We start from the raw sequence: 17,500 nt of genomic DNA on the forward strand, positions 1-17,500 counted from the left end.
CTACTACTGCAGCCCTCCTCCTCCTCTCCTCTCTATCCCTCTCTCCTCCTCTCTCTGCCTCTATCATTCTTTTTCTGTTCCTATCTATATCTCCATCATTCACCTTTCTCTGTCTCTCCATCACGTTTACCTCGCATTCCCTCTCTGTCTCTCCCACTCTCCCCTTCTCTCTTTCTCTCTCTTCCTCTCTCTCTCTCTGCATCTCTCCATCCTATCCAGTGTCTTCCACACAGCTGAGCGTCGGTGTGTCTGCCGTGACTGTCACCGTTGACAGTTAGCTGTGTTAGCTGTTCAGGACGCCGTGGATGTCTTTGCATGGCTGCTTCCATCTTGCTCACGTACTAACATCGACATTTTGTGATTTTCTGAGAGTAAGCGTTTCCACGTATATTTGTGTATGTGTGTGTGTGTGTGTGTGTGTTTTTGTGTGTGTGTTTGTGGGTGAGTGAGAGACAGAGACAGTGAGAGAAAGAGGGAGAGAGAGGGAGGGAGAGTGAGGATGAGAGAAAAAAGGTATTGAGAGAGAGTGAGACAGAGGAACGGACATGAGCTAAGTGTGAAAGCTGTCTTGCTCGGTTTGGGTGTGTGAGCGTGCGTGTGAGTGAGTGTGCGTGTGTGTGTGTGTGTGTGTGTGTGTGTGTGTGTGTGTGTTAGTGTGTGTATGTGTGTGTGTGTGAGTGCGCGCGTTGAGTGGTGGTTTATCGTTGGTGTTTGTCTGGCTCTGTCTGCATCCCTGAGGGGCTGGGCTGGGTTGGCTTGAGCTCTGTGACCGAATCTGAAGGATGAGAGGGAGGGAGGTGGTGTGTGGGTGTGTGTGTGTGTGTGTGTGTGTGTGTGTGTGTGTGTGTGTGTGTGTGTGTGTGTGGCTCAAGGTTGCCACGCACCACCAGCAGGATAAAGGGCATTAAAACACAATTAGAGGAGGAGCTGAGGACAAACAAATGGGAGTCCAGTTCAGCACACTGAGGAGGACAGACACCGTGTGTGTGTGTGTGTGTGTGTCTGCAGGTGGACCTCTACGTGTGTCTGGTGTGTGGCAGTGGGACCGAGGAGGACAAGCTGTTGCTATGCGACGGTTGCGATGACAGCTATCACACCTTCTGCCTGATCCCGCCCCTCAATGATGTCCCCAAAGGAGACTGGAGGTGTCCCAAGTGTCTGGCACAGGTGTGTGTGTGTGTGTGTGTTGTGAAAATGCCCCATGTGGCTGTTATGGACTGTGTGTGTGTCTGAGACTTTGTTAGTGTTGTGTGTCTATGTGTGATAGTGTGAAGATGCCCCAAGTGAGTGTGTGCTTCTGTCTGGCTAAGTGTGTGTGTGTGTGTGTGTGTGTCTGGTTTGTCTCTTGTGAGGGCCCCTGGGCCCCAGCACACCATCTGCTGTCTGCTTCACCTCAGACTTGGGCTGGGCTTGGGAAGTGTGTGTGTGTGTGTGTGTGTGTGTGTGTGTGTGTGTGTTTCTCAAGTTGCGTTTGTGTATTTTCATTGTTTACCTCCGCCAAGGAGGTATATGTTTTCATCGGGGACCGGCATTTGTCTGTCTGTTTGTTTGTCTGTCTGTTTGTCTGTTTGTTAGCAAGATAACTCAAAAAGTGATGGATGGATTTCGATGAGATTTTCAGGGAAGGTCAGACATGACCCAAGGAAAAAGCAATTACATTTTGGGACTGATCCGTAATTCTGTCGGGATTCCAGAGGCATTTATGTATTTAGCTTGGTGGTGTAATGGCATGGTATGGCCACGTGGTGGCGATCTGAAATGTATGACAACCTAGAAAGAACAATGCAGGCGGAGGTAGCTGCGCTCTCGGACTGCTTTTCTAGTTTCTTTCTGTAATGTGTGGTTTTTCTGATCTTTAATTTTGTTTTTCTGCCTGTAATAGTTCTGTCCATGCGTTTGCGGTGTGTATGTGTGTGTTTACATGACTGTATGTTTACGTGTTTGTATTTTATGCGTCTGTGTGTGTGTGTTGACGTGTGTGTGTGTTTACCAGTGTGTATATTTATAGTGTGTGTGTGTGTGTTTACACGTGTGTGTTTACGTGTGTGTGTGTATGTGTGTATTTACATGTGTGTATGTTAACGTGTGTGTATATTAACGCGTGTGTGTGTGTGTGTGTGTGTGTTGCAGGAGTGTGGTAAGCCCCAGGAGGCGTTTGGCTTTGAGCAGGCCCGCAGGGATTACTCCCTCAGAGCCTTCGGTCAGATGGCCGACAACTTCAAATCAGATTACTTCAATATGCCCGTCCATGTAAGTAACACACACACACACACACACACACACACACACACACACACACATAAACACACACACATACACACACAAGGCATTTTAGGTTCTATAACTTCAGATGAGTCAGAAGTGACCCATGATTCCCTGGATCTAAATCACAGAGTTGAATATATATATATTTTTAAATTCATCCTCAAACAGTATCTTATTCACAGACAGTGTGTTCATAGCACTACCATATTTTCCGGAGTATAAGTCGCACCGGAGTATAAGTCGCACCAGTCAAAAAATGCCTAACGAAGAGGAAAATGCCATATATAAGTCACACCTGACTATAAGTCGTATTCGTTCAGAAATGTATTCACAAAATCCAAGACCAAGAACAGACAGAGGCTGTAACTAGACACAGAGGCCAAAAAGATTAATATTAATGATGAGAAGGGGTGAATGGTAGCTGCAGACAGCTGTAGACAGTAATGTTTACTCCTCTTTCATTTTGGAATTTCAAAAACATGTTAAATTTCATATATAAGTCGCACCTGACTATAAGTCGCAGGGCCAGCCAAACTATGAAAAAAAGTGTGACTTATAGTCCGGAAATTACGGTAGTTTTGCAAATCTCTTTAAAAGGTTTGTGTGTTTCTGTTTCTGTGTGTGTGTGTGTGTGTGTGTGTGTGTGTGTGTGTGTGTGTGTGTGTGTGTATAGATGGTTCCTACGGAGCTGGTGGAGAAGGAGTTCTGGCGTCTGTCCAGCACTATTGAGGAGGATGTGACGGTGGAGTACGGCGCGGACATCGCCTCTAAGGACTTCGGCAGCGGCTTCCCCATACGCAACGGACGCTTCAAGGTCGCTCCCGCAGACGAGGTCAGACCATCAGCTGCCCCCCTCACTCTGCCCTCACACACACACACACACACACACACACTCACACACACACACACACACACCACTCAGTGTCCAGCAGCTGCTCACTCCTCACTCCACACACACACACACACACACACACACACTCACTCAGTATGTGCAACAGCTGCTCGTTGCCAGCCGCATGCACGGATGCGCACACACACACACGTGCGCGCGCATACACATATTGTCTGTATGTCCAGCAGCTGTCTGTTTCCCCAGTCACAGCTGACACACACCTGTAGACCTCGGTGCAGTCAAGGCCCCTACAGACTAGATCACTCCTCACAGCTCACCTGAAGCTCCTGAAGACCAGGCTAGATCACCTGAAGGAGGATCGGGCTCACACACGCTCAGCAGATCTCACCAGAAGACTAGACCAGATCACTCTCGGCAGATCTCACTAGAAGACTAGACTAGATCACTCTCGGCAGATCTCACTAGAAGACTAGACTAGATCACTCTCGGCAGATCTCACCAGAAGACTAGACTAGATCACTCACAAACACACACACACACACACACACGCACACACACGCTCAAAAACACACAGATGCTAGTTGAACCCACTCAGAGAGAGTAAGACTTGTGTGTAAGTAGCGTGCTCATGCCGTGTGTGTGTGTGTGTGTGTGTGTGTGTGTGTGTGTGTGTGTGTTGCGTGTGCAGAAGTACCTGAGCTGCGGCTGGAACCTGAACAACATGGCGATGATGAGCCCGTCGGTGCTGACCCACGTGACGGCCGACATCTGTGGCATGACGCTGCCCTGGCTCTACGTGGGCATGTGCTTCAGCTCCTTCTGCTGGCACATAGAGGACCACTGGAGCTACTCCATCAACTACCTGCACTGGTACTGATATACACACACACACACACACACACACACACACACACACACACACACACACACACACACACACACACACACACACACACACACACACACACACACACACACACACACACACACACATATGTGGCTGTACGTGGGCATGTGCTTCAGCTCCTTCTGCTGGCACATAGAGGACCACTGGAGCTACTCCATCAACTACCTGCACTGGTACACACACACACACACACACACACACACACACACACACACACACACACACACACACACACACATATGTGGCTGTACGTGGGCATGTGCTTCAGCTCCTTCTGCTGGCACATAGAGGACCACTGGACTGCACCTACCTGCACTGGTACTGATATACACACACACACACACACACACACACACACACACACACACACATAGAGGACCACTGGAGCTACTCCATCAACTACCTGCACTGGTACTGATATACACACACACACACACACACACACACACATAGAGGACCACTGGAGCTACTCCATCAACTACCTGCACTGGTACACACACACACACACACACACACACACACACACATAGAGGACCACTGGAGCTACTCCATCAACTACCTGCACTGGTACACACACACACACACACACACACACACACACATAGAGGACCACTGGAGCTACTCCATCAACTACCTGCACTGGTACACACACACACGCACACACACACATAGAGGACCACTGGAGCTACTCCATCACTGTACTGGTACATACACACACAAACACACACACTAGCTTCATCACCTACCCAAACTAGTACGACACACACACATACACACACTGTAATAACGCATCAACACGGGTACTTAGTGAACCCACACACACTTCACCCACTACAGTATAACATGCACACACACAACATATACACTGCTCTCCCTTTTCGTAACACCATGTGATCACTTATCTGGTAAGGGTCTGTGCCATCTTTTACATACTTTTCCATGTGTGTGTTCCCTGTGTGTGTGCGTGTGTGCGTGTGTGTGTGTGTGTGTGTGTTCCCTGTGTGTGTGTGTGTGTGTGTGTGTGTTAGGGGGGAGCCCAAGACGTGGTATGGGGCCCCAGGCTATGCGGCGGAGCAGCTGGAGGCGGTGATGAGGAAGTTGGCCCCCGAGCTCTTCGAGTCGCAGCCAGACCTGCTGCACCAGCTGGTCACCATCATGAACCCCAACACACTGATGAGCCACGGAGTACCGGTACGGACGCGCACACACACACACACACACACACACACACACACACACACACACACACATATAGACTTGCATACACATACACACAGACACAGACAGACCTGCTGCACCAACTGCATCATGAACCTCAAGCACATGTGTGTACACACACACACACACACACACACTCAGACGTGCATACGGACAGACATTTTAACTACTTTATTTATGTCCGCAATTCATAATAAATGTACAAAAGGACATAAATGTTACAGATGCAGAACATTGCTAAGGCATGATCCACCAATGTGAGCATGATGACAATTCAAACAGCAGATTTTATGGATACACACAACACCTTCTTCTCCATATATGGCGACTCCCAATAATGGAGGATATTGAGCAGTATTTGGCAATTTGCTTTGCCCTTGCTTTTGTAAAGCCAACTATCCTGAGACCCCTAATGACAAGCCTATGCACGTGGCCCAGGCTCCCAAAGATGAGCACCAGATATTGACACTTGTAGCCAAGGCTAGTTATTGTCTGTACAAGAGGGTGATATTTTACTAGCTTTGTTAAGTAAGGCTCCTCTAGACAAGAATCAAAACAGCAGCCTACTTCCAGGATGAACACATCCCTATTGTACTCATCAATGATTACAATATCAGGCCTGGTGGCACTTAACTCAGAGAACACAGACATTTCTCTGGAACACTTGGAAAACATTTGTTGTTTAACAACACAATTTACATGTATTGACACATGTGGCGAGAATAACGATGGTAACTTCTCAGATATAATGTCCACAATCCTGTCATGCCTGGATATGTAAAGACCTTTGTAAAAAAGACAGCCATTTAATATGTGTGACATGGATTCTATGACTTGCTCTTGTCCATGATGCATACACAATGGTGAGTGGGAACGAGGATACCAGATTGACAGGTTTAACCTTGTTGGGTATACCTGAAGCCTGGCTTTGACTGTGAAAATGAGTATGTCTTCATCAATAGATGAATTGTGAAAAATTGTGTGTGAGATGGAGTGATCAGCAAAGGGGATACATGCAAGCTTTCCTTGGAGTTTTAATCCTCTCCAATGTCTCTGACGCTGCTGGTGTTTGATTGACAGCAGAGACGCACGGCTGTTTCCAGGTGGAACTGAATAGCGCAGACCGTCTTGCAGTACTGTTGCAGTCACAGTGATGTTTTCGTCCTTAATCATCACTTCATACGGTGTAACATGTGTGGTATCGACTCCAGACCACTGCAAGTCAACACCAGTCCAATTGCAGAGATCGTTGAGATCAGGCCAGTCCGATCTGACCCCAAAACCGGCGGCATGAGTGTCAAGTTTGCCATTCGCTTTCTTACGGAATCCTAGAAAGCTGGGTTCCGGTTCTCGGGCGAGGGGGACTTTGCGCTTCCCAAGGTCGAGAAAAAGGGAGGCACGGGCCATCTCTCTTACGGTGCTATCGTCACTGTTTAGCATGCTTAGTAAGTGTGACAGTCTAGTGGCGATGTAAGTCCACTCGAAGTCACACACACACACACACGTGCACACACACACGCACACACGCGCGCAGCAGCAGCAGCTGGGGCCCATGGCAACGGTGCGGCCGCATGCAAATGAAATTACAGCGTGTGGGACGCGGCGGAGGCAGCGTTCGGTGGCGCTCGGCGGCGGCGGCATCCGTCTTTGAGGCGCGAAACGCAATTACAGAAATGACAGTTTGTGTTTTCCCGAGCAGCGGCGGGGCGAGCGGCAGGAAGAGCCATTAGCCGGAGTAAATAATCCCGTCAGTCGCACCGGCCCCGAGATTGATTAAAGGAGGAGAGGGGGGGGGGGGGTGGAAGAGGAGCAGGAGGAGGAGAAGAGAGGAGGAGGAGGATGAGAGGAGGAGGAGGAGGAGGAAAGGACAGGAGCGACAGCTTACAGCCTGATGATCTATTTAATTACCTGGGGAAGAGACTGTCTTCGGGTATTTTTTTAGAGAGAGAGAGAGAGGGAGAGAAAGAGGAAGAAAGGGAAGGAATAAAGAGAGCGAGTGAGAGAGAGAGGGAAAGAGGGAGAGAGAATCTTGACAAGGATTCATGGTTGTGGGAGAATGGGACCCATCCCTCGCTCCCCTCCTCCCCTCCGTCTGCTGTGCACAGCTGAAATGAGGGAAAGGGATGTGTGTGTTTGTGTGTGTGAGTGAGTGAGCATGTTTCATGTTAGTGTGTGTGTGTGTGTGTGTGTGTGTGTGTGTGTGTGTGTTTCATGTGCGTGTGTGTATGTGTGTGTGAGTATGTTTCATGTTCGAGAGTGTGTGTGCGTACAGTGTGTGTGTGTGTGAGAGAGAGAGGGAGTGAGGGAGGGAAGGAGAGAGTGTCTCCGACTAGGAAAAAGCTTTTTCAGAGACCTCCTTTGAAACGCACGACATCAAAGTCGAGAGCTCGTGAGAACGGGAACACACAAGTCAGGCTTCGCGATGGGTCACAAAAGGGAGAAAGACACGCAACATGCGCACACACACACACACACAAACATGATTCAAATCATTTTGAGAAAAGTAGATGAAGGGGAAAAAAACAACCCTTTTGGTCTGCATCACAGTGGGCACCGTGTTTACACAACAGCAAAGAGTACACATTAGCGTGTCGTGCCAAGTCCAGCGGGAAGGGAAAATCAAATAAATAAATAAATAAATAGATGAATAAAACGGTCTCCACCGGCCCGGCCTCTTTATCTAATCTCCACTTCCTGGCCCATTCATTAGACCTGCAGCCTAACCATCTAATGGCCCGACGTCTACATCCATCTGAAATTCTCCGTACAACAACAACAACGAGAAAAAATGAGCCGCCATCCTTCACGGCGACTTCACGTCGCAGCCCCCGCCTGCTGACGCAAATACAGTCCAGGCTTGCTGCGTTTCAGGCGTCCAGGAGAAAGCCACAATCTCGCATTGATTTATTTTTCCTTTTCTCTTTCGTCCTCCCCCCCTCCCTCTCCCACCCCCCATGAAGCCATAATAACACATCTTCAGGTTGATGGACGGTGTGTGGGAGTAAGCAGCCCAGGCACCTAAGGAAATTCTGCCACTTGGGCATTCATGTGTTGCTATAAAAACACGCATTGCTCAAGTTCAAATAGGCTGTTCGTATTGTATGGCCATAACAGGAGTAGCACTGTAGGGGCCTACCACAGTGCATTAAGAGCATTTACTAGACACACAAACACAAACACACACACACACACACACACACACACACACCCGCATAAAAGGCATACGGCACACTTAATCCCATCAGCAGATGGAAAATGGAAAACCAACAATCCCTTTGTTTAAAGCCAGAGCAATCAAGTCTAAGGCTGGAGCAATCAATAGTTTGATGCGGACCAAGATGCCATCAGCGATACTTAAAGAGTACTCAAGCTGATTTTCCATTCTTATGCCCATTATGAACAGACACGCCATGGGATTCCTCTGGGCACTGGTCTCAACAAGAGATTTGCTCATTAGAAGACTGGAAAACGTCAAAAACAAATGCCTATTAAAAGACAAGAAATCATTCCACTCAAGGAATTATTTTCTATTGAAGAGTAGGAGGAGTTGACCATCATCAAATGTCAACACATGTGCCAAGTAACAAACAATATGGATTCTCATCTTCACATCATGCTATGGCCAAATCTGATCCGGTTGGGCGAGTCTATATTAAAGATGCTCCAAGCGATGTCACACGCTTTTAGGCCAAAAAATGTTTTGTCACTTACAGCAAACATCACCTCACCATCCGCTAGCTGGCTGTGCCCTGAATACACTGTACAAAAAAACAAGTCTCTGTGGACAGCCCAGGCTCCAAAAAAACGGCAACAAAAACAAACTGGGCCAAAAAACACAAACTGTTCCAGCAAATAATCGATGACACGCGCGTTCAGGAGAGTTTCAACTGCACGGGAGGGAGAAGCGAGCTTGCTAGCTCTCGGTTTTGTTTGAACATCAACAGAGGTGACTTTACGCTGCATCGCTTAGAGCGCCTTTAACCTCGACCGGTCACCCGTTTAAGCCCTGCGCTGCTCACCTTCTCCATGGGCAGCTGGATGGAGGCCTTGCAGTCGTTGAACTCCACCTTGATGCTGGGGCCCTGGACCTCCGTCACCACGTACTGCAGCCGCTGCGACTCCTTCAGCATCTTGCGGTTGCTGCCGCCGAACTTGCCGAGCACGCGGTAGGCCACGTGCGAGATGTTCTCCGCCGGGTTGCGAAGTGTGCGCCACAGTGCCTGCAGGAAGACACAAGCCCCATTTTCAGATCGCCTTACACATACGTCTTTTACTCACCAAGTATACTATGTACATATACAACGGATTTGGTTCCAGCAGTTGGGATCACTTCAACATAGAGACAATCCCAATATAAAAACCACATAAAAACATGTTGTAAGTCGCTTTGGCTAAAAAGCGTCAATCAAATGTAATGTTTATAATTAAAATACAAACAGAGCACAAATAAGATGATGTAAAGACAAAACAATGTACATAACATGCAGACTGGAGTGCTCTTAATGTCTGCTGCCTCTGGTTATAACTCGCCAGTCAGATTTCAATCAGACACTATCCAATCAACTCTCCCCCCCCCCCACACACACACACACACACACCATCCCTACTGCGGTTCCGGCAGCTCACCTGCATCAGCTCGGCGCGGACGGGCTGGATGTGGTCGTACAGGAAGTCGGGCTGCAGGTTGTCCACGCAGAGCTCGAGCGTGCGCAGGCCCTGGCTGACCAGCGTCTGCGAGCCGTTGAGCGCCGACACCAGCGGGTCCATGAGCATGGGCAGGTAGGGCAGCAGCGAGCTCAGGCGCACCGGCACCGTCAGGCACAGCTCCACAAACAGGTCCTTCATGTGCTGCTTGTGCAGGCCGCTCTGCAGCATGTTCAGCCCTGGGGGGGGGGGGAGGGGGGGGGGGGAAGAGAGAGAGAGAGAGAGAGAGAGAGAGAGAGAGAGAGAGAGAGAGACACACACAGACAGACAGACAGACACACAGCACACAGGCAGACACACACAAACACACAGACAGCGTTAGACATTACCGTGTATAATACAAGCTACAATCTAATTTTTCTCCGAATGTTTCAAATCTGATTTAAAAAAAATTGAAACACTTTAAAATGACGTACTTAAAAACTAATCCAATTCCAAAATCACTTAATGCCCTTAATTATTCGAATAACTTTCTGCTGAACATACGGCAAACGATAACATTCAAACACAAACACAAATCCTTACAACATTATAATCCTCAGGTACAACGCTAGGTAACATGCTGATAATTTTTTGCATTTACAGGATTACACCCTTTGAAGGTGTGTGTAAACCCAGTCTGTATGTGTATGTGTGTGTGTGTGTGTGTGTGTGTGTGTGCATATGTGTAAGCCTAGCCCGGAGGGGGGGCGTGTGTGTGGTGTTGACGTGTGTCTGGCGTGGGCGCGCGTACCCTGGAGCAGGTTGGGCAGCAGGGGCAGGAACTCCTGGTAGAGCAGGTCGTGGCTGCCGCCCCCGATGGAGCGGAAGAGCGCGCGGAGCAACAGGAAGTAGTTGTAGGGCTCCTTGGCCGACTGGGCCAGCTCCATGGAGCTGTTCACGATCTTGTGCAGGTGAGGCTGGAGGAGGAGGAGGTGAGGGTAGAGGGAAGGTTAAAATAGGTGAACGAACACACACACACACACACACGCACGAGTTGGTTCATCTCACGAGGGAAATCAAACAACTTTGATGGAACGGCAATGATGATTTTATTCATTGCATTTATTTCCTTTGAGAACCCAAGGCACTTCCTGACAGTCATATTGAAATAATAATGAGTCACTTAAACACACACATCTCATCATGGACACGGAAATAAACTTACGCTGTTATGAAAGAGCTCTCATATCTAATAAAAAATTTTGAGCAGTAATCAACAGGCCTTTGCCACCAGCCATATTCGAAACATCAGAGCATGTCTGTTCTGAGGCGGAGTTGTTGCCATCTTCATTTAATGTTATTTAGGATGCACCACTGACATTTCGGTTTCATTGTGATCTTGACTGAGGACGGCTAACGTGTGGTCCACTGTAACAATCTACACATCAGCGCTGCCTGCTACACTCCAATGGCATAGAAACGGCGGCGAGAGCAGCCTAAAAACAAAACTGCAAGCGCTGCATCGTACGTCATCCATCATTTCCCCACCGTCTCACGTTTTTTTTCCCCCCCAACACGACGGAGCCCGAATCGCGGGGCTCCGATCCCCCGAAGCCAAAAGGGAGCCGATGAAAAATGCATGTCCTCAAAAGTGACGCGGGACACCGTGGGCCGTGCGCTGCCGTCGCCACGGCGGCTAAATAACAAGAGTCTAAGCGCTCCCGCTGAACCGCCGACCTTGGTGCTGCTGTTGCTATTTTCTACCAATTGAGACGCCGCCGAGATTATTTGACACAAGCGGCGTGACCGTCCCCCCCCCCCCCTCAACACACACACACACACACACACACACACACACACAGAGAGAGAGAGCGAGTAGTGTGGCAGGATCGTCCTTCAGGGATGGCTCCCCTGGGCCTGCTTGCTGAGCTCAGGCGACGGCGGCGCTGCTGGCCTTCGGCGTGTGAAAAATGAAGGGATGACGGCACGGCGGATGAGTGATTACTCCTCCTCAGCTCACAGAGAGAGAGGCGGCGAAAGAAAGAACAAGCGAGAGAAAGAGAGAGACAGCGACAAAAACAATGGCCCACATCTAAAGGGTCATTGTCAGGAACTGCTCCAATTCGTTATATTTTAACCCACCCCCGCCCACACACACACACACACACACACACGGTTTGCGAGAAGTTGTCGTTTCACGCTATCGCAGGATGCTTTATGGCCCGCGGATTCAACGGCGCAAACCCCCCCACACCGATTTCACAACGAAGGAAAAGGTCAAGATCGTATTTCTGCTAGACGTCAGCAGAAAAGCAAGCAGCGCGGATAGGGAAGGACACTGGTGCTGCCTGTGGAGTCGCACCGTCCACTGAATCAGAGCCCACTGCTCACTCCGCACGCTGCACTCGCCTCCTCTCCCCCACAGCTGCCCCTGAGCCTGGGAGGGGGGGGCACCAAATTAAGAGACTGCTGGACAGGACTGGACGGAACTCCAACTGCACATTTGGTTTTTCTCACTAGATGTACGCTCCAACAAAGTTGGAAGACAGTGTGTGTGTGTGTGTGTGTGTGTGTGTGTGTGTGTGTGTGTGTGTGTGTGTGTGTGTGTGTGTGAAATGGAGAAGGAGAACTGGAAGTAGGCCCAAAACGGTTGCCAGGTGTGAGAAATTAATTGGTCTTTCCGTAACAACAGCGCACCGTGTTGGCCAAGAAAAGTCCAAAGTGTCTGAGAGAGGAGTCGGGAAAGTTAACACTGGGCATGGCTGACTGCAGCTGTCAATCACGTGTATTAACCGCTCCCACATCAGGGCATCTCTGACACGGGAACTGAGCTGAAGAAGTCTGCCTATAGCAGCCCCCCCCCCCCCCCCTGCCCCTCCTCTCCCAACCTCTCTCCTTGGCTCACTCACTCACTCGCGCCTCAACCCCCCCCCCCCCCCCACCAACCAGTCTCCCAACCCCCCGCCCCCTTCACAGCTCTTTGTGCGTGACCTTCAGCAAGGGCTCGCCTGTCAATCGGAGGTGCCAGTGCCATTTCTCAGAGCGCCGGCTGACACATCGCATTAGGCAGAGATCACTGCTGCTGCCGCCGCCATCACTGCGGCATCTGATGCCACCACTGGGAATGGAGCTTTAGTGTGTGTGTGTGTGTGTGTGTGTGTGTGCGCCTATATAACTGGTTCCATCGCAATGTGTGAGATTAATGCATAAACGCGCACAGCATACATAAAAGTGTTTATGAGGAAATTGAATGTGTGTGTGTGTGTGTGTGTGTGTGTGTGTGTGTGTGTGTGTGTGTGTGTGTGTGGAGGGAGTAATAGCCAATGAGTAAGTGCATATGTGCATATCCATAACGGGAGCATGTGGTGTATATTCAGCTTTATGTGCGCATTGTGCTAAAACGAGTGTGAACGTCTAAGCGTGCGCGACATCCTGAATGTGACTCCGTCCCTACGGGCTCCTCACAGCACCTCACCAGATAACCAACCACAACACGAGACGAGACCACAGCACACACAACCCCTGACTCTTGCGCCCCGAAGCGACGGGGAAAAAAAGCATCACGCCGTCCGCCCGACCCTCTGCCGCTCGGTCACCGGTCACCACCCACGTGCCCCCCCCCCCCCCCCCCCCCGCGCGCGGTCGGTCACTCGCCCCCCTCACCTTCAGCATCTGCTCGTTCTCGGCGGCGAAGAGCGAGACGGAGCCGAACACCAGCTTGAAGAGCTTGAGGTAGAGGTTGGACAGCTCCACGTTGGAGCCCATCTCGGGCAGCCGCTCCAGCAGGTACTCCACCAGGATGGTGGCGAACAGCGCCGACGTGGACAGGTTGGCCAGGAACGAGTTGGCCACGATCTGGAAAAAAGGAGGAAACCGCGGAGGGGGGGGCATTAGTACGAGAGAAAATAAAAAAAAATAAAAACACCCACAGAAAGTCCTTCAAACTTGCTTACGTTTCAGCCGAGTTGAAGTTGATCCAAAAGCATATCGGTATATAATTGCAGACTAAACACACTACATAAATATTTCGCAACCACTTCAGTCAAGAGGATGTTTTTTTTTCCCCTCTTAAAGTATATGCTTGGGCGCAGGGCGGTTTGACTCCAGCAAGAGTGTTTAAGGACGGCTTAAAGAGGAATTGATGGTATGCCTGCCCCAGTGCTCCAATAAATGGCTCAAATAAATGGAGGGGAAGAGAGCTCGAGCGCCTAAGCAAGAACTTCACATCTATTACGGCTTAATTAACTGCTCGAAGACGAACACATGCATCTCGGATGGCCGTTACTCGAGCCTAAAATGATTTAACATAAAGAGGAAATTAGGAGTCATTTCTTCAACGCTCTTCACAGCCATACGTATGGGGGGGGGGCACTAGGACGTTTACAAAAAGGTGTCGGGGTTTGTTTACCTGCAAGGCGTAGTTCTTGGAGATGCGCTCCACCATGTAGGGCACGGTGGTCTGGAAGATCTCCTTGAAGGTGAGGGGGTTCATCATGGTGAAGACGCCGGCAAAGTGCTCCAGCACCTCCTTCTCCTCCTTCATGCGCACCGTCTGGCAGTTGGCCACGCGGATGTACGTCTGACCGTTGCCTGCAATCTGTACCTAGCCAAGAGGGGGGGAGGGCTCTGTGATATGGTGCTGACTGCAGCCCTACGGCTTTAAAAGCCTTCACTGACCTTCACCTGCACATCAACTTTAATACATGCAGATGTTGTGTATTTGAAAGTATTAAAGTGTTAAATAAGTAAGTGTAAGTAAGCTTTGGTTTCAGCTATAATCCAAACAAACGTAACTTGTGCACATCCAAAAGTGGGTGCTGGACATAAAAAGTAGCAAGGAATACCCACACACTTGCTCCCCTTTTGTCCGTTTATTAAAGTTACACCAAAAGTAATGTTTCGAGTCCTAAGCTCTTCATCAGACATGGTTTCTGCTATAAACATTAGCTCCGTCTGTTTCAGCATATAATGTATTGAGCCCATTCGCCTACCCAGATCTGGGCAGGCGCATTGCATGCATGTCTATGGTCAGGAGAATCGCTGGGATGAGGGAGCGGTTTTACCTGGTAGATGTCCAGGGCCTGCATGGCGTACTTGACCAGCTTGATGTAGATCTGAGTCTCTTTGGGCTGCAGCTGCTTGTTGGGAATGAACTGCGCATCTGCAGAAGAGAAGGAAAGAAAGAAAGAAAGAAAGAAAGAAAGAAAGAAAGAAAGAAAGAAAGAAAGAAAGAAAGAAAGAAAGAAAGAAAGAGAGAAAGAGAGAAAGAGAGAAAGAAAGAAAGAAAGAAAGAGAGAGAGATCTTCAGAAATAGACTCTGATGTGCATATGGTATTACCATATGCCTGAGCACAATAAAAGGATCTTAAAATCTGCAACACCAAATGCTGCACAGCGCACCATTTTTTTCTGATGTTTTTTTTTTACTCTAGCGAGGCAAAAATCTTTTTTGCCGTGTTGCCCATAAAAGAAACTTTGATCAGATCTGCGTATGTCTGCAATGTGCCAGTCTGTCAGACTCCGGCGGGGCCGTTCGCGGCAGACTTGGGTTCCTGCCCGCACCTGCCTTTCTCTGAAGATGTGGCGAGTTAGGCAACTCTCTGAAAGAAACGCCGCCCGGATAAAGGTTCCCTAACATCGCCGTAAAGCACAGAAATCTGGATCTGCTTCGGCGGAAATGAGCGCAGCAACAGTTTGCCTCCTCTGAATAGTGGCGTGAAATCACCGCCATGCGTGCAAAATAGGAGCGCACCAGCCGTCAACACTGCTGTCTGCCGTCTCGCGGGCGAAGACGTGCGCAACAGTCCGGCAAGCACTTCACACACACACACACACACACACACACTTTCACTTTGAGTGGCACCACAATTTTACGGTACTCATGCTAGACGATTACAAAACCAGACACCTTTCTTTGCATAACCCCACAGTCTTGGTACTTTATTGTTCTGGTATTTTATAGCTGGTCAGTTTTTTAAAAAGTCAAATAATTGAAACCTTGCTACTTATTAATTATTATTAATGAACCACGGACTCACGACCGTAAAGGACGTGGCGGGCGAACAGTGACCGTACCTCCAGGTGCCTTGCACGAGGTGATGCCCCAGGTGATGGTCTTCACGCCGCACACCAGCGTCTTCACCAGGCTCCGGCAGTCCGACACCTGGAAGGTCTGCTTGTCCTCCTTCTCGCCGGGCCGGTCGAAGGGCGTGGCGGGGGCGGGGGGCGCGGGCGTGACCGGCGTGGGGGGCGCCGGGGGAGGGAGGGCCGGCGTGGTGGTGGCCGTGGGGGTGGCGGGCACGCTCGGGAGAGCGCCGGGGTCCACCACGCCCATCTCCGACTGGGGCTTGCACTTCTTGAAGATGGCGGGCAGCTGGTAGCGAGCGATGGTGTGGAACTTCAATACAAACACCTGTGAGGAGAGAGTAGGGTAGGGAAAAGTATGAGTATATAAGTATACAGTATACTCTTTTGATCCCATGAGGGAAATTCGGTCTCTGCATTTATCCCAATCCGTGAATTAGTGAACACACACAGCCAACACACAGTGAGCTTTGATAAGCAACACAGAACTGGATTCAAACAAACTCAATTGGAGCTTTACGCCACTCAGATCTCTGTCCATTAGCCCTTCTGTAGCACAAACTAACATCTCAATTCATTGTTGGTTAAAAATTAGAGTGAATTATTAGTGTCATTTTTTTGTTGGATATGGGAAGTGACCTTGGGTCTAAAATTCCTATCCATTACCATTATAAGAATCTACTGGTCAGTGAACCCCCCTGAACAAACTCAGTAAATCTACTGGTCAGTAAAACGAGGCCCGTCTAAAGACTCCTAAGCCCACTGACCCGTGCGTGACCCCTCACCTCCAGCATCCTCATGAGGATGTCGCGGCCGTTGCCGTTCTCCTGCTCGCTCTTGGAGCGGATGCAGTCCACCAGGTTGAGCAGCAGCTTGCAGGACATGGTCTGGATGCTGCTGGGCAGCGACTCGTCGTCGATGTTCTTGGCGAAGAGCTGCACGGCCAGCGAGAGGTCGGTGAGCGGCAGGTTCTGCCGCACGTGGTGCACCAGGTCCGCCAGCGTGCTGTAGGCCAGGGGTCTGCGAGGGGAGGAGAGGGCAGAGGTCAAAGGTCAAATCAATGGAGGACAAGAGAGGTCAAGGGTCAAGTATAGCCAGTAAATTAAACTGCGACGTTAACAATGTCAGCTTTACGGATAGACTCATCAGAAATGTAGCTGATTTTTATGTCAATATAGACAATAGGGTTGCTAGTGTTCCTAGTTGCCTTATTGTGTGCAGCCGATCAAGCAATCAAAATTCCCACCGAGGACATTTCCGGCGTCAGAGGAATTTGTGCCGGCAGCTTCCAAAACAAAAGCCTTTCTTTTCCAAAACTTCTGATCTCTTTGCACCTTGTGGATTTTTCAAGGTTCATTATCTCCCCCCCGCCCCCCCCCCCCCCCCCCCCACACACACACACACACACCACACACTCCTGTTTGGCAGCGTGGCGACTCGAGGGAGGTGGAGACGGAGAGTGGACGGGGAGGGCAGGAATAAATGACACTAATGGTTCTGACAGATCAGCCGTCTGGGCGAATTAGCCGAGCGCGGGCTGACGGTCA

General features: G+C 49.7%; 2 protein-coding genes across 2 annotated transcripts in view; one reads left to right on the plus strand and one right to left on the minus strand.

Annotated features, from left to right (window-relative positions):
* LOC134070473 (lysine-specific demethylase 5B-B-like) overlaps nt 1–7,020 on the plus strand; it is a 7,316-nt gene extending 296 nt beyond the window's left edge. Inside the window, exons 2-7 of the mRNA XM_062526851.1 lie at nt 1,009–1,167; nt 2,131–2,250; nt 2,939–3,097; nt 3,807–3,988; nt 5,054–5,216; nt 6,943–7,020. Of these exons, the coding sequence (XP_062382835.1) occupies nt 1,009–1,167; nt 2,131–2,250; nt 2,939–3,097; nt 3,807–3,988; nt 5,054–5,216; nt 6,943–7,020 (861 nt within the window). The remainder of the gene's footprint in view (nt 1–1,008; nt 1,168–2,130; nt 2,251–2,938; nt 3,098–3,806; nt 3,989–5,053; nt 5,217–6,942) is intronic.
* Nucleotides 1–17,500, minus strand: part of trrap (transformation/transcription domain-associated protein) — a 125,718-nt gene that overhangs the window by 99,502 nt on the left and 8,716 nt on the right. The window contains exons 14-21 of the mRNA XM_062525848.1: nt 16,739–16,973; nt 15,945–16,281; nt 14,933–15,030; nt 14,278–14,472; nt 13,533–13,724; nt 10,681–10,846; nt 9,870–10,126; nt 9,263–9,463 (exon numbers count right to left, since the gene is read on the minus strand). Of these exons, the coding sequence (XP_062381832.1) occupies nt 9,263–9,463; nt 9,870–10,126; nt 10,681–10,846; nt 13,533–13,724; nt 14,278–14,472; nt 14,933–15,030; nt 15,945–16,281; nt 16,739–16,973 (1,681 nt within the window). The remainder of the gene's footprint in view (nt 1–9,262; nt 9,464–9,869; nt 10,127–10,680; nt 10,847–13,532; nt 13,725–14,277; nt 14,473–14,932; nt 15,031–15,944; nt 16,282–16,738; nt 16,974–17,500) is intronic.

This window comes from Sardina pilchardus, chromosome 22 (assembly GCF_963854185.1).
Source record: "Sardina pilchardus chromosome 22, fSarPil1.1, whole genome shotgun sequence".
In the NCBI taxonomy this organism is placed as follows: domain Eukaryota; kingdom Metazoa; phylum Chordata; class Actinopteri; order Clupeiformes; family Clupeidae; genus Sardina; species Sardina pilchardus.